Below are 23,884 nucleotides of genomic sequence, written 5' to 3' on the forward strand. Positions count from 1 at the left end.
GCAGAAGCATCCAGTGCTGGCCCAATGCTGATCTTCCTGGGCCAGTGGGAATTTTGTCACTGATGAGGCCAGTGGGCTTAGGCTGAAGCCAACAGGGCTCCCATATGAACATCTTACCTGTGGGATCTCAACAGGATGGACAACCCCAGTGCAACTGTATTTGCAGGAATTAGTGGAAGGAAGCCTAGATGACTTTGAGTGATTTAGGCTTTTATGCACCGTGGACCATCCTGTAAAAGGATTAAAACAAGCAGTCTTTCAAACCCAAGGCATTTAATAAAATAAAACATCTCTTTTCTGCCCCCTCTCCCCCCACCCCAGAAAAACCTAGGTTAAAAATATGTAGCTATACATTGGATGCAAAGGAGAGAAAACTCCTTCTTCTTGGGGTACAGAGTAACTTTTAGAAACAATGCAGCCCACTAGACAAAAGTATTTGGGGGATTGGATGGAATAGGCCAGGCAAGCTTTCTTTCCTTGGCTTCTCTGTTAAAAGCATCATAGGTGGAGTCTTTGGTGACACTTTTGGCTGTAGCTGGAATATCTGCAATACCAACATGATTTTTTTTTGCTATCCTGGAACTGGTGGTGATGGTGTATGCATTGCTTCTGTAGCATTTCATGGCAGACATGCAAAAAGTTTCTTTCATCCCTCTTCTGAAGTTCGCATTATAGATGGAATAGAGTGTTGGCTTAGAGGATGAGGAACTGAAAGAGATTGAGGTGATGGCCAGGAAAAGCAAGGAACTCTTTCTGTAATCTGTTTCCTGTGGGTGCCACAACTGTGCCATGAAGAAAGGCAGCCAGGATGAGAGAAACATCAAGTTTAACATTAAGAACATCTTGATGGTTTTCACTTTTGTTCTTGGAACAATATTTGTTGTTCTCCTGACAGTCATTCCATCTGTGCCTATTCTCCAAATGTACTTAATGACTTTCTGGTAAAAAATTATAATGAAGAGGGATGGGATCATAAATACCAAGAGGAGATGGATGATACTGTAAGCAGATCCTTGCCAAGAACTGGGAAGGAAAAAGTTGCAGTGGTGGTTGTTGCTAGAGCCATAGAAGAAGCAGGCCGGTGATGCAAACAGAGCACCACAGAGCCAGGAGGCCAAAATCATTTTTTTGGCTTTCCCCCTGGACACTTTGAAGCTCAGGGGGTAGACAATGGTGTAGAATCGATCCACACTGATGGCGAGGAGCACGTAGATCTGGACCCCAGGTGTGAGGTACTGGATGTACCTGACCAGCCGGCACACCCCGCTGCCCAGCATCCACCGCCCGGAGCTCAGCTGCAGCAGCAGGAAGGGTGCACTCCCCATACTGCTTATGAGGTCAGCACAGGCCATGGACACTACAAAGTAGTTGGTGGTGGACTGCGTCCTCCTGCTCCTGTGAATCACTAAGCAAACGAGGAAGTTTCCCAAGACAGAGATCAGCCACAGCACTCCCCAAGCCACGCTGGCAGCTGCGATTTCCCCGGGCCTCAGCCCATATTCTACCAGAGAGTGGTTCCTGCTGGGGCCGGCTCCCAGGGCTGGAGGTTCTGCCATGTCGTAGCCAGCAGGAGGGGAGGAGGCTTTGGGGCTGCTCATGTTCTGCAGCAGGAGCAAGGTAAGGAGAACAGGACCACTGCTGTTATCCATGCTGTGAGAAAACTCGGCTACATCTTTTGCTCAGGCTGCAGACAGAAAGGAGAGAAAAGGTTCTCTTGAACAGCTGTGTATGAGAAGCCCATTTTAACCTACAAAAGAATATTCTCTGTAATAGAAATATATACTGTAGCTTCTGTATTTCTGGGCTAACACTGAAATACAGCTTTTGGGTTCCACTGTAGCTGGTGGTACAACAAGCTGTGTCAGGGGGTCCCACCCCATTCCCTGGCTGGTTTGAGGTGGCTGCCAGCCTTTCATGCCCTGTCACATCCTTTCACTTTTTTCCTCACAGCCCCACTCCATATCTGCGCCGTGTGCACCATGACCCCAACTCTGCCTTCGTGGGGGGAACAAGAAGGGCAGGACCCCTTGGCCAACACAGAAGGTCCCCAGGTAATAAGAGGACTCAGCACAGAGAAATTTCTGGACCATTACCATGTATGTCCACAGGCCCTGACCAGACCAGGTTATAGCCTCCTTTTTTGTGGGATTTTCCTTAGAGCAGGATGTCTGTGGTGGGAAGCCCTTCCCTTGGGGCAGGGGTGCTGCCCAAGGAGACTTCCTGGGATTGAGCATACTCACCATCAGCCCCACACCTCTGGAAGAATGACTGTTTTGATCTTGAGTGATTCTTAGACCCTTATGGATGAAGTGAGCTGAATTTCTGGTAGTCTTTCAGTGAGAGGCCTTTGGGGTGTGCACTTTGGGCCGTCGTTCTTGTCCATGGAGTAACAATGTCCCCAACTGGTGACACCAAAAATTTCTACCAAACGTCACTATCTGTGAATTACAGTTTGTCTGAGGGTGTTACCTCTGTGAAATTGTTCTCCTGCACCCTTCTGGCAGACACACCACAAATTGTGATGGGTTTGGCTCCTGTTCTATGTCTATACTGCTAGATAGTTTCCAGTGTTGAGTTTAGCCAGATGGTTGAGTTGGTCTTAGCCTGTCACAGGGATAAAATGGGAAAATAGCTCATTTTAGTGACAATACATATTCAAACACCCTGCTTCAGTCTGATGTCCTTTCAGTCATCATCTTGACATGCAAAGCCGTTTATTCACTAGACATACAAAACCTTTTCTATGGGTCTACTATGAGAATGCTGAACTCCAGAGCTTGATACTGTGCAAGATAATTCGGGATTCAGTTAATGACCGGAAGATCAAAAAGTTCACCTGGGAAGCCAAATGAACAAGCTCAAAAAGCCACCACCATCCTCCTCAGCTTTCCAAGTGATCCAGATTTCCAGGTTTGCCTTTGGATGGTCTTTTCCCAATGTTTCACTGATGCTTTTTGCTGTGCCTACTCTGGCTCTGCACCTACCACTTACTATTTTCTCCTTGTCTTTCTACTCAGAGTGAAGCCTGAAAGCGCAGAGACACAGGATGAATTTGGGATCTTGCCCCTTGTGCTGCTTTGCATGTCTCCTTCAATAATGCAGTGCAGATGTGGAAGAAGAAAAGAAGCAACAATTTCTTGGCGTGGTTATAGAAGATTTTTTTCCCCCTCTAGCTTTTTAGCGCCTGTATTTAATGTTTGCGTTATGTGAGGGGGCACTGTCAGCAGGTCATACATTGCCCCTTGTCCCCTCCTCTGCTGGAGGGCTGTGGGTGCTGCCTAGCGTGGCCTTGCCTTCCCCTACATCCTTGGTTGCCTTCCCTCTTTGTTTTCTTAGTGGCTTTACCTGGCAGATGATTCCTGATTTCTCAGAAGGCTCTTGCTTGTCTTTCCTCACCCTCCTTTGGATGGATCATCCCCCCTGAAGAAATTCTGCTTTCACCAGCAGTTGGCAGGGCATTTGGGCTGCTGTGTCTGGCAGAGTGGCAGGATGCACTGTCAGTACAACCTGCTAAATTACCTGTTAGAATTATCTGTAATAAAATAATACACATGGAGGCTATTAACTAGATCAAAAGGAATATTATGGGAAAATTTTCTTCCTTAATTTCCCTTCTTGCCATGCAGAAGTATGTACCATCTAAAAATAGCCAGCTGTACAAATTAAGCCTCATAGATAAAATGTCTTGACCAGTACTGAAGAGCAGTGGAAGTCTGGTACAAGAATGGAATGGCCTTTCTAGAGGTGTTAAAATAGGCAGAGTTGCTAACACTGTTCTTGTGATATTTCTCCTTGTGAGCCAAATCTTCTCTCTGTGTCTGCTCAGATCTGACACATTTAGTTTTGCAGGTGGATAAACCCCAAGACAGTTACAGGGCTGTAGTGCCTAGATAGTACTTTTTGGCTTTTTTTCTAATGCATCTGTCTAAGAGTCAGCCCAGCCACTGTTCCTGGGAGAGCTTGGGTTACCTGCAAACACACTTTGGAGAAGACAGGAATTGAGCAGCCCTGGGCAGAGAGCAGCATGTGACCTCAGTGGAGAGCAAGCAGTGGTGTCCAAAGGAAGGAGGATTCCAGGAGATGAATCCAGCTGCCATGTGTCAGTGCTTTCCTGGCAGAGGAAGCAACACAGGAGTAGGAAGGGCTGTCCATGCAGAGATGATTCTTGTGTGCTGCTGCTTTCCTCACTGTCAGTGAAACAGGAGAGGCACCCACCAGAGGTGCTGAATTTTTTGATTCTTCATTGGAAAACTCCCAGGTCATTTAGCCCACTGCCCATGAGGCACAGGTGAAAATATAGTTGCAATTATAGGTAGTTTAACTAACTTGAGCCTATTATTTCACTGGTTGTACAGCAATTACTTGTTTTATTTTTCAAAAAAGTAAAATGCAATCTGACTAACCACTGTACTCTGACATTCCTGCATTCTTAGTCATAGGTAATTTTTTCTTCAAATGGACCAGAAATTAATTTATTTTATTTTAAATTATCTCTATTCAAGCCTATTTTCCTTAAGTGGCGCTGAGATCAGGATCATGCCCTGATTTAGTACTAAGAACCTGAGTGTCTATGGCCCAGCATATATTTTTCTTCAGTGAGAAATTCTGGTTTTTATGAGTTTGTTTTTTATACTGGAGACTTGAACTTTTGCATTATGAGTAATGCTCCAGAAGGAAACAGGATCATAAAAAGCTCAGCATAGGCACAACTCTTTATGATCTGAGATGCAAATAATTGGAGATATCATGGCTTGCTACATTATTTATCCCCAATTCCCATGTCTATATTAGCTACATTGTTTGCCGAAATACGGTTTAAGTGTTGGTGAACCCTTCAACTTGCAAATATCAGATCCATAAAAAACAGTGATTAGTTCTGTCAACTCCCTCTGCCCTAAAGGTCCATAAGCAAAAATTTAGAAGCACAACAAGTAAAAATTATGTATAGCAAGTAGGCGAGGCCTAATTACATTTTTAGTTCACAAAAATGCTTATATTATTTTTCCTGTAAATCAATATAATACTGACCTGAATGACTGCTTTCCAGTAATTGCGAGTCTGCATGGATTCAGCAGTGCCAAAAATCTCACTTTGTCTTTCAAGCATTTTAGAGTGGGAATCCTTTTAAAATTGGTATAAGGCCTTTCTGTATTTGTGTTTAAAAACCTACTTCTTCATTGTCTAGGTTTGGAAAGACAGGTGTCTGCTAAGGAAGGCAGGAGCCTCTCCTGAAATGGAAAAAAATGTAGACCCCTTCCTTCTGAACTGTTATAAATTTGTAATTAAAGGGGGCTCTCAGGCAAAAATATGGGAGAAGGAATAACAGTTCTTTATTAGGGAAGAAAATAAAAATATAAAAGAAACAATTCAGTGACCCAAAACAACACTAAGAGAGTCAGAATACAACCTGACACCTTGTTTGAGAGGGTGGTTGGCAGCAGTCCAATTGGGAATTATGGCTGCAGTCCTCCTGGAGTGTCAGGTGTGACACTGAAGAGGCAGTGGAAGAGGCAGCTGTTCTGGGAAAATATAGTGCAGAAAATCTGGGAAAAGATGTGTGGGTGGGCTACAATCTCAAGACTAAATGCAGGTATGAATGCTTGGCTCCTCCTTCTGGGTGGAGCATCTTGCGATGGGATGTTACAGTTCTTACAAGTCATGCAGTGACGTTCAATAGCCCATTATCAGCAGATGTCTCCCCAGAGGGAGGATTGGTTGTGGAAGAGATAAGGAAAAACTGCCCACTTAGCACAAGACAACTGCCATAGAGATGGCAAATAGAATACATCTTGCTTTTCAATCTGGGCCACTCGTGCATTATCTTTGGAAAAGAAAGAACATGTAAAATGACTCACAATCATTGAAGAGGGATTTCCTGGTGCCACAGTTCCATTTCACTGACCTTAATTTGCAGTTTGGAAATCAAATAGCTCAATTTTGAGCCGATAGCTCTCCATAACAGATCTGCTACTTAGAGATTAACTATTTGAGCCACAAAAATTTCATGAAATCACTGCCACATACACTTGGCTACTGCACAAATCCCATATGGCATAGTCACTGTGTGTTTGCATGTTCACTGTCCTAAAAATGCAGCGCCCATTAGAGCAAAACCTAATAAGATTCAAAAAAGAATGCAGTAAATGGGATTTTTAAGATGTTTCATCAAAAGAAAAAGTATTTTGTTTTCAATATTAGAAATACAGCTAAATAGGCAGATCATTGTACACTACTTAAGCACTAGCAGAGAGGCTTTTTTATTCAACATTTTTTACCTCTCTGTATCATAGCTGCAAAAGACTAGACAAGCATTGGCCCAGCAAATTTATTTCAAAAGCACTAAGCTGGTCATTTAGTCCATAAACTTCCCTCTCTGGAGAGTATCTTGGGATGAGCTGCCAGGCTGCAAGAGAAATGCTTCATTTAACTGAGTGTAATCAACATTAGGAGTATGAGCAAATTGAATCAGAATGCGGGAGTGGGGCTTTTGTCTGGCTGCAAGATGCTAGAAAATGACATCCACCCTGCCTAAATTCAGTTGAACTGCCCTGTGTGTGCAATGTGCCAGTGTAGAAATCCCTTGGTAGAATAGTGCGGTGTTTTAGTCTCTCTCTGTCCCTTGATGTACAGAGATGACTATTGTGCATATTGAGGCCATTTAGTCCTCCTGCTTCCAGTGGAGGAATGCGAATGCATATGCTTCTGTAAGCACACAGTTTCCCTGCCAGTCCTTTTCTCTGCTCTGGTGCTCATAGAAATCCTCAGCTCTTTGCCCTGCTCCTCTTACAAAGGCATTTTTGTTCTCTGGGCAGCTCTTCTGAAAATCAAGGCCTGAAAATCTCTTGAGGTGAAGTGTGTTCCTGCATTTTGGCTGAGTCTCCTTAAGTTGCCATCTCCTGAAGTTCATTGTGGTTTTAAATTCTCTGAGAGCAATGGCTTTTCCCTGCATCTGGAGGCAGTGATTTTTCTCATGTATTTCCTGGGGTTAAGACTGACCTAGAGGAAGTTACTGTGGGTCCATTAACCTGGGGTAAGTCGCCAAAACCCAGTAATTATTCATGCACCTAAACCTTGAGATGTCTATTCTCTGTTGACACTGAGAAGGAGCCCTTACTGTAACTGCAGATAGACACTCAACATCATGCTCTGGTCTGGGTACAGGCAGTGGTAAAATACGAGCCATATCTGTGCTCAGTGTTACCCAGATAGACACCCTCACCTCCTCAGAGGGTACCACACAATTTAAAAACAGGTACACAATGGTTGGAAGTCTCTTAGAGATGTAATTCTTCCTCCCATAGGATAACCCCTCAGGTTTAAGTGTTTCAGGGCTTTATTTTATCCTCCCACTGCTGAGATTAGTATGCAAAACTCCAAATTTGCCCTAAATGTCTAAAAAACATATATGTAAAAATGGTGGCAGAACCCTGATATGTGCCCAGTGTGACTGTGGGGAAATGAAAAAGTGGGAGCAAGCAGAAGAAGGACTGACCTAATTTCCAACTCTGCTGTCACAACAGCTTCCACCTACTAGAATCATCCAAGAAAAGTGTAGAGAAGCTTGAAATACAACTTTGGAGGCTTTTCGTCCTCCCTAATGGGGGTTGAGTGTGTCCTTGGGCATGACTAGCCTGTACCCTTCTGTGATTCAGAGGTAAAAATATAGATGCTCTCACCCACGTGCCTGCATTATTTTTTAGCAACACCAGACCATACCCACAGCACAGCACATTCTTCTGCTTAAAGTGAGGAACACTGCACTTACCAGGACTGCTTTGCCATGGTGGGTGTTGAGAGATAAGCAGTGGTGACTCTCATGCCTGGCTGGTTTCTCTGCCCATCTCTTGGAAATTCTCACCCTCTCCCCTGCAGGGAAAATGCAGCAGCTGCAGGGAAGTCTTGGGCAGCTCAGCTCACCCTCTCACCAGCAGGGAGCAAAAGTCTTCCCCCTAGGAGAACCTGAGGAATTTTTTTTTTTTTCTTACTGTAGGGTTTGTGTGGAAAGGTTACATAGAAAGGAATTATTGACAGGAAGTCTTGTGAAAATGCCTTTCTCGTCACACAAGATGTTCATGAGGAAACAAGACTTTTGCACTGGTGTGAACATTTGTGCTGGGATGTGAGAATTCCTGTCACAGGGCTCTTGACCCTTCTTGGTAACATGGAACTGGTGCTCATAGGGCACAGGTCCCTGTGTCAGACACAGTGACAGAGAGTGGGGTGGCAGTGGTGGTTTATAATCAGAGATGCCTGAGGTGCTTCCAGGAGGACTTACGTGATAGGAATAAGGGGAGCAGACCTGTACAAGAAGTAGAACAACACTCAGGCGGGCCTCTGCCTGACGATACAGCCATTAGTGAGAGCATTTCAGTCTTCCTACACCAGCTGGGCTGGAGAAGCCGGGAGGGCTGATGGTCATGCACAGCCTGAAGCTGGTTTGGAAATTCCTGATGTGGAGATGATTGTGGGAAGGGAGTCCCTCTGCTGGGCAAGGCTCAGGGAGGATAAAAGCAGTCCAGGAGAAGCCTCTGAGGCAAGGTATCAGCCTGCTGATAGCCCTTGATCTGGAGATGCCTTCATGGATGGGGTGCCAGTTGCAAGAACTGTGTTTGCTACCTGCCAAAGGGGAAGTCTAGGGAAAGACAGAAGCTGCTGGAATGTAGAAATCCCAAACACACAAGGGCTGCATCATGTTTTGGTGTTGGGAGAACTGGTAGGGAGGGTGAGCTGACTCCACCTGAGGATGTTGGGGTTTGTTCTGCATTGTCTGACTGAAATTGCCCTCTGTTAAACACCTGAGAGAGGGAGTCCGGTGGGGCTGCAAAGGAAAATGCAGTTGGAGGTCATATGGTGTGACCCAGCTGTGGGAATTGCACTGCACAGCTCTGCAAACAGAAACCTCACAGGAGAGCTGCGGGGGAGGGTGATTCTGCAAGCTCTTACTTTGAGACAAAGAGCACAGCTCCCCAAATGCGTCTAAGGTATAGAGATTCCTCCCCTTACTGACTCATCTGAGAGCAGAATGCTTAAAATAAATCAGAAATCAAGCTTACTCATAATCAAGTTTCAAAAAATTTTCCATATTTAGTTGCTAAAATAAGCTTTCAAGGATGCCTCTAGGTTGGCAACCAGTTTTTCTGTGAACCAAGCCACTTGTTTAAGAGTGACTTTAACAACAAACCTTCAAGAACCACATCTGAGAACCTTTGCCAGAAAGAACTGGCTATGAATCCTGCCTCATACACACAAATGGCCTTTTGAAAGCAGAAGGCAGCTTTATTTTTCCGTTACTCTGTGGGGCCAACATACTGTTTGACATGCTGTAAGCCAGCTGGATAAATGAGAAATATTGCTATGCATTCTTAGAGAGTCTGTGCCTGAATTAGCTAAACCAGAACAGCCCTCTTGCCTGTGCTGGTTATGGATAAACGAAGATTGCTCTGCCTGTGGGGTTCCCCTGAGTAGCTGCACCAAGGCACCCATATGGAAAAAGGGAGACAGCGCTTTCAGAAAGGGTGTTTCCAAATTAATGACTGAAAAATACAAAAGCTACTGTTCCATAGCAATAATGTGAGGAAGGAAGAAGCTGCTTGAACGTGTTTAGAGACAGATAAAACCAGATTAACAGATCGGTCTGCTCCATTGCTGCAAAGTAATTTTCTGTTTTCACTGAACTCATGTCAGGAGATTGTTTCAAACAAATAAGTAACATAATTGAAAGATAATTAATATAGATAGAGAGAATGTAGATTTGTCCAGAAAATATAGGTAGTTATTCTGCAGTAATTATACACACACCCCCTGCTTTCAGCAGAATAAGTTTAAAATTCAAGCCCCACAGAACATTTTCTCCTGAGAAATGAGTTCTCCTGGCTAATCCCCAGGTGATTTAAATGCACTTAAGTAAATACACATAAGATAAATTACTGGGAAAGATCATGTTGTTTGCCTCCGCAGGGAGAATTACCCCTTTAGCTACAGCTTCAGCACAGCCCCATGCATCCACATACCTGCTCCAAAACATAATCCCAGAGGCACTGGTCTCCTCTTTGCTCTGATGGTTATCCCAGGTGAAGCCACGTCTGGGAAGGTCCCGGTCATACTGGGAACCATGAGGTACCTCCAGGGCTGCAGCTGCCTCTGCCCGGCTGTTCGCAAAGCCACCGGAGGGGAAGGACGGGGTGTTCCACCCCTCTTTTGCATCGGAGGAAAAAATGACGTTTCGCAGGGGTGGCCGCTGCCCAGCTCCTTTCCGTGTCATGTGGGATGCGGATCATGCGGCCGCCCCCCGGCAGGTCCTGGGCGCGCCTCCCGCCCCGTCGGGGCCATCAGCACCACGGACAGCTCCGGGAGCGGCGGGGCGGCCGCACCGGGGGACACCGGGGGGACACCGGGGGGACACCGGGGGGACACCGGGAGGCCCCAGGGCTGGGCCGCCCCCCGCCCATGGCGGGGCCCAGATGCCGGCGCTGACGTGCTGGTTGCCATGGCGAGAGCGGCGGCTGGAGAGGATGCTTTTCTCCCACGATAGTCGCCATGGGACCCCGCGATTGAAATGAAAGAAGCGAATGAATAAGAGGAGGGAGGTGGAGAGAATATTTAACCAGTTTCCTCTGGGAATCTGTGCCTTCTTTCTTTTTTTTTTTTATTCCCATGTGGGTAGTGAAACTCAGACAGCCTGGTCCATTCCCCTGCTTTGGCCCCGATTTAAAATTCGGCACCTTTTTTATTTCTGGGGAATGGCACTGGCACAATTTCCTTATGTTCTCTATCACGTACACTTTATTAAGCAAGTTGGAATAATAACAATCCCCCTCCCCTGTCCCCCCCCGAATCTTAATCAGTCTTTTCTCACAAACATTTTTCCTGCAGAATTACAACGGCTCCGTAAATTGTATTACACTGCAAGTTTGAGGAAGGAAGGGATCATTTTAGTCCTGACAAACTTTCTACCTGTGAACTAAACAAGAAATTTGTTTGGAGTATGGATTTCTATTATTTCAGGATTTCTGACTTGAAATGCATTGGTAAACAGAACCAATAAAGGTTAGGTATTCTCCTTTGTTTTCCCTCATTTTTCAGTGGAGAACTCCAAATATATTTTTATAATTGTTTTTACTAAATACTTTTAGTGGAGAAAAAATACAGCTTTTTATTGAAAAATACTGCCAAGGAAGAAATAATCACTGTGGTTTTTTTCCCATTAATTGTAGTGGTATAGTTAAATTTCCTATATTTTACACTTTTAAGATACACTACTAACAGTGGAGTGGGCACCCCAGGAATCAAGTCAGAAATATAGAATAATAGACTAGACTAGAAATAGGTAAGGTGTGGGCAGATTTTTTGACTTAATGACATGGAGAGTGTCAACAAGAATTGTCTGTTCATCTTCCAGTGGAAGAGTTTGGAAGGGAGCATCAGATGAAGGGACCTGGCTCAGAACATGAAGGAGGGGTTTAGAGGGGAGTTCCTCAAAGTGTGGGCGCAACCACCTGGAGTTCTTTGCCGAAGGATGGTCTGACTGCAGAATTTGATGTGAAATTGAGGAGAGAATGAACAAATGTCACTGTGCCTTCCCAAGTCTCAGCTAGCACTAGTGCCTTGGCCAGGGATTTAACCCAGGGTACCCACATGGCAGGCAGGAATTCTACCACTGAGCTACCAGGACTATGACTAGCTTCTCAAGTCTCAGCTATCCCAGTACCTTTGGCACTGCGGCAAAGGCCATTTTCATGTGCTGCTGGGGGCACGAGGTATGGCCCGTGGGAAGACGAAGCCACCAGACTGAAAGACATGCAGAGCGACTCTGACAAAAGCAAGGAGCCGTCCTTCTGGGGGTATCTGTGTTCTGAGTTTATTGGCTCAAAGAAAGATAAGCACCAAAAGGCAATGAGCACCGTGTGCCCTGCTTGTTAAAGAGGGTGGTAACTGTTGCTTCACTTTGGAGCGCCACTTGTTGCTTTTGGGGGTTCCTCGCTGACGTCCTCCGTCCCTCCCCGGCCCCCCGGGACCCTCGGGCTAGCTGTCCCCTCTGGGGGCCGGGGTTTTCCGCGGTCCCACTGCCCTGGGCTCACCAGGCAGCGTCTGGGTTAGCACGGTCCGAGCTCCGGCGTTGCCTCGGTTGCTGCTAGGATTCGAGATAAAGAGACCAAGAGAGACCAATGGTATGCTTGTCCAGAGAGATTGTATTGCCTGAACGGTTGCAGGGACCCAAGGCCCTGGGCTATTGCCCAGATACAGTTTCATACAGCAAAATTAAGATATAAGGTCTAAACAATGGGGATACTGTCCAGCTAAAGCACATCAGAACCACCCCAGGGGCCAGGTCCAATGGAACTGCTCAGGGGTGGGGAGAAGGGGGTCTACAGAGGAATGCTGAAGTGGGACTTTCCCGAAACAGTGGAGCATACATAAATGTATCTTTTCCCTCAGTCTCTCATTCCCAAAGCCTTTCTAAAACAATGGAGCATACATGAATGCATCCTTTTCCTCAGTTTACCATTCCCAAGGCCTTTCTAAAACCTTCCTCCACACTACCATGCCAGCATGATAGCTACAGTAACAAGGGGAGGAAACAGCAGCCAACCAATGGGATAACACCTGGGTGTGGTAACAGGGGTGACACGCAGAGGAAACTTCCAATGAGGTAGGATGGAGGGACGGGACCCTGGAGACCAGCCTATCACTCGAGGCCCTGGATGGAACTTTCTAGGTGGAAGGGAGAGGTCTCTGAGAGACAGACAGGCTCCGGGGTGGGGTTGTGGGGGATAACTCAGCAGGAATGCAATGAACTGGGTGGAGGGAGGAATGACAGGCAGACGGAGGGGGGAAGATAAGGGAGGCTGGACCATTTTACAAAAAGAGGGGGAAAGGGAGCAACCATAACTGGGGGAAAACTTAAAACGCACCCCAGCATAGAATGGAAATCTCTAAACTAATAAAACATATTGCTTTCAGAAAATTATCTGAGCTCAGTGCATTGGAGGTTGGGAAAACTCCTGGGGAAAAGTTTGTACTGAGGTCCAGTGAAAAGTATTTTTATAAACAAACTAATAATTTTACAAAGGAGCTGGGAGTGTGACTTTTTAAATACACCTACAATATGCCTCTGCCCTGTTAGAGAATGACAATAGTGATGGCAGCTTGGCTGTACACTATCTTCATTACTAGGTGTTTCACACAGTGTTTTTCAGTTTGGTGGCTTTTTTTCCAGCAAGTTGGGTTTTATGTTTGGGGTGTTCTTTTGTTTTGGTTTTGTTGTTGTTGTTTCTGTTTTCCTCCCTGTGATTGTTGTAGAGGCACCATGTTTTGAAAGAAAACAACCCTGACAGTTATTTTGGGGTTCACTTTATCCTACTTGCCCCACAGACATAGGGATGAGGGCTTGAAGTATTTAGTGATACTAGTCTTTCATGAGCTTTACATTATCTTCTCCAGTGACTATTGAATCAGTCAAGCCTTTATAAAATTCCCAAACTGCTCCTGTTATTCCAAATCTGAATGTCAGTTTTTGCCAGGGCCATTGTTGCTGTTGATTATTTTGGAACTGCTTTTGCAGGGCAAAGTAATTTTCATTCAGCATTGATCTGGTTTTATTGTGTGGGGTTTTTGACCAATCCTGGAAGTATATCTCAGATTTATATATATATATATATATATATATATATATATATATATTTATTTATTTATTTATTTTTTAATACCTATCACATTCCTGGTATTAAGGAAGCTTTTATTCCTGCCAATGAATCCAGAGACAAACCCAGACAAAGATGGCAAGTACCCCAGCTGACGCTTGACAAGTGACAAAAGAGTTCACCACCAGAAAGTTTGCTCTGGGGAGAGGGAGCAGAGCAATAAATCCTATGAAGGGATGAGAGATAATAGGTGAAAATTAAAATGTATGGAGTGTTGTGCCTTCCGTGTATTGGGATCATTATGGCTGAGTAAGTCCCTGGGGTGCAACTCCACGTGGAGTCTGTGTTTGCAGGGGCAGGCAGGGGGAAATTATTGTCATTTTTGCAGAGGACTGGACTCTGATCTGGCCTTGATAGTCCTTATGGGTCCCTTCCTCTTAGGATAACTCAGGATATTCTGTCATGCTGAGTTTTCCCTGTTGTTCAGGGGGTTTAGGCTCTAGGGCTTGGTACAACCAGGGTCACCAGCCCCGGGTGGCTGGAGGCAGCTCTGCGTTTCATCAGAAAAAGTCTGTCTTAAATTCCTACCTCTGTTGGTGCCCCAGGGGTGTGGTTCTGGATCCATTGTTTAACATCTCTGGGCCAAAGTCTGATCAGGAGAATCTGCACTGGGTTGAAGTGAGGCTGCTGCCTACTGAAGCCCCATAGCAAAGCCCAGTCTGTTACTAGTTAAGCACATCTCCACTAGCTGTCCTAGGGCTGAATTTGGCTCAGGGCCTCAAGAACTTGGACCAGTGCATGAACGACTCCAGGTTCTCTGAGAACGCTGCATTTCAGCCTGGTTTTGTTTCAGGCATGAGCAAGGATCCCTCAGTGTGAATTGTGCCACTAAAGGGGAGCCCACAAGAGCAGGGCTTTTTGTTTTGTTGTTTGTTGTTTTCACCTGTTTAAATCCCAACAGTGGTTCAGGGAGTAGTGAGAAATGCCCCACAGCTGAGCTAAAACCATATCTTTTCTTAGCTGTGCTTAGACCCCTCAAAGGTCTGACCTTGCCCTTCTGGGATCTGAGCACAGACATGTAAAAAGAAAGTGAAATTCTGGGATAACAAGCTCTGGGAACACCTTGCATGTGCTTTGTGTGGAAAATAGCAACTTGCCTGCAGGAAATATGACTCACTCTCAATGGTGTTTGGGAAAGTAGGGAGATATCTAGGTTTCTGTTCAATTAAAGCTTGTTGTGAACCAGCTTACTTTGCCTCCTCCCCAAGCATTGCATGAAAAGCAGGAGTCACTGGCCCTTGGAGTGAATATACTGTACTGTGCATACTGATGAATATCATTCCATATGACCTACATGAAGTAAGAGCAGCTGGGATGAGTCAGATCTCTGTGGCTGAGGCTGCCACAGTTCCTGTGCTCTTGAATTAACTGCTTACATTTGAAACTGAGCAGGACTGATGTCAAACCATTCATTGTGAAGCAGCAGTAAGATCTGTAGCAACTTTAAAGAGGAACTTATTCCCTGGAGACATTGATCCCTTGCCTGTTATTCAGAGAGAGTTGTGGTGATCATGTCATGTGGTGATGGTGGTCATGTGGTGATGTCAAAGTCATGTCAAGAGGCTGAGGACAGAAAGGATTGCTGGCAATGCCAGTCAGGGAATCCTAAACAGGGAGGGAGCTATGGCATCAGAAGGAGCCATGACAAGCATGGATACATGGATAATCCAGTGCTAAGGAAAACAGAGTCACAATTTACTATTTCAACCTGTACATACTTGTCCTGGATTGCAAGGCAATGTGTGTATTCTATTTGCCATCTGTTAGAGGTGTGGCAGTTATCTTCTGTTAATTGGACAGTTTTCTTTATCTCTTCCACAAACCAATCCTCCCTCCCTAGGGGAGACATCTGCTGTTAAAGGGCCAGTGATCGTCTCTGCACAGCTGATAAAAATTACATCAGACCATTGTGAGATGCACTGCCCAGGGGGGAGGAGCCAAGCATTCCTAACTGGATATAATCTAGGATTTTGGGACACCAGGACAGCCTTTTCCACTGGATTCTCAGAGGAAGACCAGGCCCATCTCCACCACCACAGGACCTTCAGAGGAAGGGTGCTCTGTACACCCTTCTACAGGATCACTGCTTCGACAGAACCACATCTGCCACTCCAGGAGTGCTGCAGCCACCATTTCAATTGCACTGCTGCCAACACCCTGATCCCATAGGGTGTCAGGTCGTATTCTGACTCTCTCAGTGCTGTTTTGTATTACTGCATTGTTTATTTTATTTTTATTTTCTTCCATAATAAAGAACTGTTATTCCTGCTCCTATATCTTTGCCTGAGAGTGCCTTAATTTCCAAAATTATAACAATTAGGAGGGAGGGCGTTTATGTTTCTCATTTCAGGGGAGGCTCCTGCCTTCCTTAGCAGACACCTATCTTTCCAAACCAAGACAACACTCTTGACTGAATATGACTGGTTTGATTGTTGGGGTGGCTACCTCCTGCCCAGCAGAACAAAATCTGTTATACTTTCCTGATAGGGCCAGAGAACCCAGGATGGAACAGATGTGGTCAGTGTAGTTTGGAGGCCTTGTATAGAGCATAATGAGGGATGTGAGTTTGCCTTAAACTAAAGCAAAGCCAAACAACCCCCACCAAACCCCAACTTTATGAATTGCTCTCATCTGCCTACCTCCAGATAAGAAACCTGGATACCTGCAGGCTTCCATGGGTCTCCTTGGGACAACTATCCCCACCAGAAGTTTAACATGCTTATCAATAGGCAGGATAAATTCCCCACAGCTTATAGCAGCTTCACCTGAGGGGCTGCAGAGATGGAAACTGGCTCTACAGCCACACTGCAAAAGCAAATACTCTTCCCAACAGCATATCTGGTTTCCCAGGGATGTGGAGGGTGAGAGAAGCTGGATTTTAGCTGTTGCATTACATGCCCTTGGTCAGGTCAGGGTCATGTCCAGCCCTGAGTGTGTGCTCCAGCTTGGCACAGCAGCTCAGGGGTCAGCCTGGCTCAGTGCCATAGGCAGGGACCTCAGAAGGACAGGTATTTAAACACATAATCTTACCCCAAAGCTGTCTCTTGTGTCACACAGACCTGCTGCAGACATAAAGGCATCCTGCCACATCCTGTCAGACATTAGCCCTTAGTCCTCAGCCTTTTTCACCCAGCTAAGACATTTACATGAAATTTTGCCCTGTGAACCAAAAAAGAACTAAGCATTTAAGAGATCAAGCCTTCCTTGCAGTAGAGGTAATTGGTCTCTGGTGCTGAAGTGCCTCCTGAATATAGAATGAGAGACTTGCTATGTTGACAAGAGCAGTGGTAAAATAGATTGCCCAAATCTGGATGAAATTCTGATGAGCTCTGTCTTATGCTTGGGGAAAAAGAAGCAAAAGGAAGTGAAATGGTAGAACTGTGAATTGAGCCCTTATCACCCAATCAGGCCAAGTAGAGAACGTGCTTCTCACCTGGCCTAGGGAAATTAACAAATAGGACTTCCTTGAAATTCTGAAATATTACTCTTTTGAATAATCACCAAGATTCTGTATAAAAAAATTCCCATAAACCTTATTACATGTTCACATTTAATGCATTGGCTATTTTCAGGTATTTTTAAGAAAATCCTTGCCTTATCTCATCTTTGGTGAAGGAGAGCAAGGGATCCCCATAACTTTCTCATCTTACGTACTTTCTTTTTTCATGCTGCCTTTTTAAATACAAAGACACTTGCCTATGCTGTGATGGAGCTGTTGAGCAAATCTGGCATTGAGCTTGGGAATTCCATGTGCTCCAGCTGTCCTTGTTCACAAGGCGAAGGCTAGTTGTTGCTGATGGCTGGAAAACCAGGTCTATCTCTTCCCTCCAAAAAATGCAATTGAGTGGCTTTACAAGGAAAACACACACTAATAAGTGCTGCAGGTATGTTTGCTTTGAGCCTGATGATGGCAAGCTCATTAAAACCATTAAAAAGGCTCCCCCTGACTTCAGGAGGGAGATAGTCTCCTCCTCTGGAGTCATCTGTTGAGTTACACAAAGATCAGGGTTTATCCTGAAGTTGTTTACATAAATAACTTATTCCAGGGATAATAACTGATGACTCAGCTCTTGCAGAACCCTAGAAATCAAAGGGTTGCTTATGACAACTGATAAATCACCCCTGAGTGGTGCTTTCCCAGAAACCCTGATAGTGCTGCTGATTGGCATATCATGCTTATCCATCAGCCTTTTATGGGCTGCTTATAAATGCCACATCACTGTGAATCTTGGCTAGCAAAACAAGCAACTCCTGTGTCAGAAAGCCGAGCACAACATTTGGAAACTCGCTTAAATAATTTTTGGCATTTGCTGAATGTTTGGTTGGTGGATTGAATGTTGTGAAATGTATTTCTGGGAGAATATGAGAGGTGCTCCAGCCACAAGTATTCCTAATGTGACACTAGAAAGTAAACTTATTTTCTGTCTTAACATTACCATTGTAAAAAAAAAAAAAAAAGTGGGGGAGTGGGGAGAGGACAGGGAGGGGACAACTTACTTATTTTATACAAAAATACAACTTATGACAGACAAGCCCTGAGAATGGACACCAGGCAGAAGAAAGGGACCTTATAAATAATAGAGAATGCTGAACAGGACAAACACAGATCAAGCCAATATGGTTAATGCTATGTTCTCCATTTATTGTTTATAAGATGGCAGTTTATATACACTTCAATATAGTTTACAAATTGTGAGCACACTATCATTGGCCAGCAAACATTGTCTTTGTCTTAAAGTGGCTAAAGTTTCACACTGCAGACCTATACTAATTCACACCCAGAAAGCTCATTGCTCTTTGATTACACATTAACATAATTTCTAACTGCGCCACAGACTCATTTCTTACTGTGTCACAGGCTTCAAAGGCCTCACCGAGGCCCATATCTGAGGCCTAGACTGGGGGTAGCTCAACCTTCACTCTAAATATAAATCATGTCCTCTCTCTCTCAGAGATCTTGCTACACCAGGCTTTGCCACATATTGGCTGGTTTCCCCCCTCACCTCCGAATTTGCTTTTAAAAATGGCTGTGAGGCCATTATACATGTCTGTTATAAAAATAGGCATCACCTGAAACTCACTGGGGACACCAGATTTTCTTACTTGAAGAGATATGGTAATTTCTTTCTCCCCACTGCACAGAGAACTGAGGTTATTTATGAAGTACTCCAGCTGTTAGTTGAATGCTGTCTGGGAGCAGCCTAAATGGAGTCACCATTTGAACTGTCAGCAGCGGCACTGCTAAACTTGGACCTTTTGTCTTCCCTGGGTGAAGCAGTAGCTGCACACCTAATCCCAGTGCCAAAGGGAGAACAGGATGGTACAGACAGGTGGGGGTGGCTGTGGGGACATCAGCTTTCTCCCTGAGTCAATCTCGAGGGCAGTGAGGCTTTGGCATGTGGTGATCCCAGAGTGACCTCACAGAGCAGGGGTATTCGGCATGGTGACACCTGTGTCAGAATATAAATTTCTCTCTGAACATCAGCTGAGCACCCAGGTTATTAAATCCTTTCTGGAATAGGTTCAGGTTTTACTCTTCGAGCTGGGAGAGCTCACAGATAGCTATGGCTCTTAGGAGTGACTCCTGAGCAGGGTCCTGGCAGCTCTCAGCTTGCCTGGGGGAAGAACAGAGAAGGATGTACATCACAGGGACTTTCACCTCTCCTCTGTCTTCCCAACGGATTTTCACAATCACGGCAGAGAAAATTCTCACATGAATAAAACTGTACGAAAGAGAAATGTATTATTCCAAAGAGACAGAAAAAACAGTGGCCACAGGTGGTTATTGTAATTTATTGTCTATAGTCAACTTGCTTTTGGGAAAACAATGTTCAAAGTGATCTGTTCCTTGTCCCAACCCCCTGGCTAAGAAGGTTCCACCGTCAGATAGTTGACCCAAAGGGTTTATAAACCAGAAGAGAGATGCAGCAAAAATCTGCCAAGACTGCGCTTATGCTTCCTTAGTGGCACGCCACTGGAACTTTTCACCCATTCACCCAGACAAAATCCCGCAGCAGTTCCGCACGGTTCATCTTTGCCAAGCCCCCTGCATGAAGAGGGAAGCTCCCTCCCTCTGTTTTGGATCGCAATTCGCTGCTGCCCTCCCGCGGCCGCGGCTCTGCGCGCCGGAGGATGCTCCGCGCGTCCCGCAGCATCTCCGCACGGACCGCCTGCTCGGCGGGGAGAGCTCCAGACACGGGGATCGTTGCACCGGGGCTTTTCACGCCTCCTCTCTCTCAGACATCTGAGTTTGAAGCCCCATTTTTTAAAATCAAAGAGCAGTAACAGCCTAACTGGTTTGGTCATTGCTCTTTGGAGGAACATGCTTTTCTCCTTGAGAGGGTTGCAAAGTCAAAACTGTCAATGCAGTCATTGAATCCATGCAATGACAGTGCCAACCACGACCATGTTTCCCTGAAACATATTTTTGTCCTGCATTTGCTTATTAGGCCTTCCCAGTGACTGGTTGGAGGAGATGGTGACTCTTCAAGAGGCTGTGTTGTCTCATTTATCTTCCCTATCTCACACATTTACACTCATTTCTGGCAGCACCGAGGGTCAGAAATGCTTGCACTGCTATAATGAGTCTTCAGGAAAGGAGAATTATTATTGAAGGAATGTTGAGGCAACAGTGCCTGCAGATTAAACAAATGTGCTGTGCTGGGTGACAGCTGGGGAGGTGGTGATGTGTTAGATGGGACTAAATTCTGTACTAAATTTAAGTCTGGAGTAACCACTCTGAAAAAAGTGAAGTACCTTTGTTCTGACTCCAGTGTATTGGAGAGCAAAGTTTGCTTTTTTCAAATATGTGGGAAAAGTGCAGCAGATGAAGAGCTTCAGAAAAAGCTCAGTCAAGAAAGGGTTGGTCAAAGCTGTTGGATTTTATTCTGTCTTCTCTTTTAGCATTTCTGGATCTAGCTTCTCAAACCACGTTTCTCTATTTTTAGAGGGATTTTTTTATTTGCTTTTGTAAAAGTGGCCTGGACTCTGCTCTCACATTATCATATGCCTGCCTATTTCAATGAAGTTCAGCTCTATTTGAACTTTTATAAGCAAGAAAAAAAAAATCATAATTTGCCGTATTGTAGCTGAGCAGCAGGTGAATCATGACTGGTTCAACAGACACCTTGAATGCTGTGAACAGAAAGACTTGGGGCTGACTTCTGTCCTCATACGCAACCCCTGCTGCCATCAACATCTGAGGCTAAAATTTGGCATCTCTTGCCTCTGTCTGTCCCTCAGCTTTGTAGCTGGCACTGGCTTTGAGAACAGAGGATAAATCTCACTGTTGGAAGCCTTGTGCTGGGGCCACAGCATAAATTACCTGTCCCACCTCATCCCTTCCTCCAGGCCCTACATATGCTGATGGAATTCAGCATGATGATGGTGCTACTTCTCTTCTTTCAAACCAGTGCCATGCAAAAACACCTCTGCTGGCACCAGTATTGGTTTGCAAATGAACCCAAGCTTCACCCAAGTTGGTGATGCTATGTTGGTTTGTGCTGCTGGGTGCTGGAGAACTGAAGTTATGGGAATTTTAAAATTCTGAAGAAAGGAAAATGGAGGCAGATGTCTCCGCTGTTGTTATTACTGTCTGACCTTTTTTCCTTGTACATTCTACAGTGTTTCATTTAGCATGTGAGCACTTCAGGGAAGAAGAGAAGAAGGAAATATCCTTAGTGAGCTCTTTTGTGAAATGAGGTAGATTTGGTGATTTTTTTTCCCATGGGCAACTGTAACACTGTGGATTTTACTCTCTCAAAGTGTTCAGCCCTCCCTTAAACTGTGAACTTGACTTAGAAAAGGTTGTAGTGCTTAACACCTGAGTGAGATTAAATCCTACCTTTCCACTTGTACTGGGTGGTATATTTTTTAGGCAATACACCTAAAATCTGTGTAGAGGCACATGGCTTGTCAGGTATGAGTCTCTGTATATGGAAAGGATGGATAATCTTATTGGAAGGGGTTGAAAAAGATTGTGTCTTTGGAGCTTCTGAAATAGATTGGTCCTAAGACACTGCAGTGTTGTTCTACCCAACATTAGTACATTGTATTCTTACCCTCCTTGGACTGACCTGCAGCCACTTTGCCAGCTTGGAAAGACACCTGGTAAGTGTATTTAGGGGGCAATGCTGCATTTATAAACAAGCTGTGAAGCCCATGGTGAGTATCCTTCAAGGTCTAGACTGAGTAATTGAATGGGTGCAGGTCTAATCAAGTTGCCCTGCTCTGGGCTGGAGGTGGCTGCCTGCAGCAGAGTGATGGATGTAATTCAGTTGTGCAAACCCTGTTTCTGAAGTGCTGAGCTAATGAAATGTCAGTGGCAGTGATGGACTGAGTTAGAGGCAGGTGGGATTTTGAATCTGCTCCTGCCAGTGTTCTCCTGCTATCTGCAGTGAATCATGCACAGCTGTGGCTGCTGGAAGATGAGCTGTGGGGTCTGAGCTAAATAGGGATCAATGAGAAGTTCTCAGCTCCTGCTCTTCAGGCCAGAGAAAAATTTTTATATGGTGAGTGAGATGTGCTGCCTTGTGCTAAGTTACTCAGAGAAAGGAACAGAATACAACTCTTACTTCTTTTTAATGACTCCTTGCAGAGACCCAAAGCCTGGCAGCCTGGGAACAGGAGGTCTAAACACTCTTTCAGTCTTCCAAATCACAGAAATATAAGTCTCTTACAGATGACTCAGTAGGTGGTTTAACTATAGCCTTTAATGCCTCAGTTCCCCTTTTTTTAAGACACAGATACATTTTGCAGCCATGCTGGCAGTATAAATATCTCAGGGACTGTGATATTTTCTGCTGTCTTGTTACTGTGGTGCCAAAATATAGAGGCAGGGCATTACTCTTTATTGTTAAATTTCCAGAACTGGTGTTTTAGGGTGTACACTAGTGTATGTTTTGGAAAGAGAGTGAGAGAGGCTAGAGACAGAGGGGACTTGCTCAGCCTGGGCAGGGAATAAGCAAAAAGGCTGCTCCCAATCTTCCCCTCCAGTTATGGGGTTGTGCTGCTGGATTCCCACAGGGGAAAACCTGTGGGACTTCCAGGCAGTCTGCTGCTGCAGCACTGAACTGGGAAAGTCTGGAGCTGAGGAACAGAGGTGTCAGAAAGCTCGTCAAAAAACATCATGAATCTGCTCAAATCACCTTCATAAAATAATAAATGCACCTTGACATTTCTGAGCATGAAGGATGAGAGGAGGTCACAGAAATTTGGGGTTTTGCAGCAATTCCCTTACAGGCCAGCAGTATTTTGGAGGTTTACTGTTTTGTGCTGTACCCTATAGAAGGCATGTGATTAATCCACTTAACTTGTGGGTACCAAATGCTTGACTTAAGGAGAGAAAGTATCTAATATGGGGCTTAACACCTCAAGTGGATTTTCTGGCAAGCCTAGGCATGAGATTTTCCTTACAGAGATTAGTTTGATTGCTTGGTAGATATGGAAATCAGACCAGGGTATGGTTAAAGAAGGAAACAAGGAAGGGATGCTGTAACTTCATGTTTTTCTATGGGCTACTGGAAGATAAGAATGTATTTTGGGAAGTGGAAGGCACTTATTTTAGTGATGGGAAAGAACTGTGCTTTGAAAAGCCATGATATGAGCGGGATGGAAATGGAGGATATGTGTCAGAATCCACGGTATTGATGATTCTGAGATTTTAGAAAGTCTCTGTCTTTCTGCCCCGTTGCCAAAGAAGAAGCCATAATTCGTCTGTGCTGTTTTCAAGGTTGTTTATTCTGTTTTTTTCAAGGTTGTTTATCTCTAACATGTTCTGCTGCCCTGCCGCAGGTCTGTCCTGCAGGGCAGCCTGTGGGGCTCTGCCCTCAGTGGGATGTTACAAACATTATATACCAGAAACTACCTGTGCTGGATTTACAATAATGTGTCAAAATCTATCGTTGAACAGTGTGTCCCCAGCCTAAACCAATATAAAAATGCCAACACTACAGTGAAACATGGAGGGCATGAAGAAGGAGGAAAAGGACAAGACACACCCAGTTTCCTCCATCTTGTCCCCTTTGGACCCCTAATCTAGAAACTTAAAATTTTACTTTTGCACCTGTGCCACACTTAATTATTACTTATATCAAACACTCAGAGCTGGTAATTCATCCTGTAAGATTGAAAACTCTTTTCCATGGACAGAGATCAGAGACAGTGTCTCTCGGGGCTCATGTACA

General features: G+C 44.9%; 1 protein-coding gene across 16 annotated transcripts; it reads right to left on the bottom strand.

The window, feature by feature from the left end:
* Window positions 1–189: 189 nt before the first annotated feature.
* Window positions 190–10,417, bottom strand: LOC110472947 (putative G protein-coupled receptor 19). Of its 16 annotated transcripts, none has more exons than XM_021535099.4 (5): window positions 10,011–10,417; window positions 7,766–7,866; window positions 3,346–3,532; window positions 2,241–2,604; window positions 190–1,684 (listed from the first exon to the last, which is right to left on the bottom strand). In XM_021535099.4, exon 5 carries the CDS (start codon window positions 1,647–1,649, stop codon window positions 423–425), a length of 1,227 nt encoding a protein of 408 aa, XP_021390774.3. In that variant the 5' UTR covers window positions 1,650–1,684; window positions 2,241–2,604; window positions 3,346–3,532; window positions 7,766–7,866; window positions 10,011–10,417; the 3' UTR covers window positions 190–422. The 16 variants fall into 16 exon arrangements, with proteins under 16 accessions (XP_021390774.3, XP_085424305.1, XP_021390775.3 ...); XM_085568179.1 differs by having other exon boundaries at window positions 7,766–7,959; XM_021535100.4 differs by lacking the exon at window positions 3,346–3,532.
* Window positions 10,418–23,884: the final 13,467 nt, after the last annotated feature.

Source organism: Lonchura striata, chromosome 1A, assembly GCF_050655825.1.
Source record: "Lonchura striata isolate lonStrDom1 chromosome 1A, ASM5065582v1, whole genome shotgun sequence".
NCBI classification, from domain to species: Eukaryota; Metazoa; Chordata; class Aves; order Passeriformes; family Estrildidae; genus Lonchura; species Lonchura striata.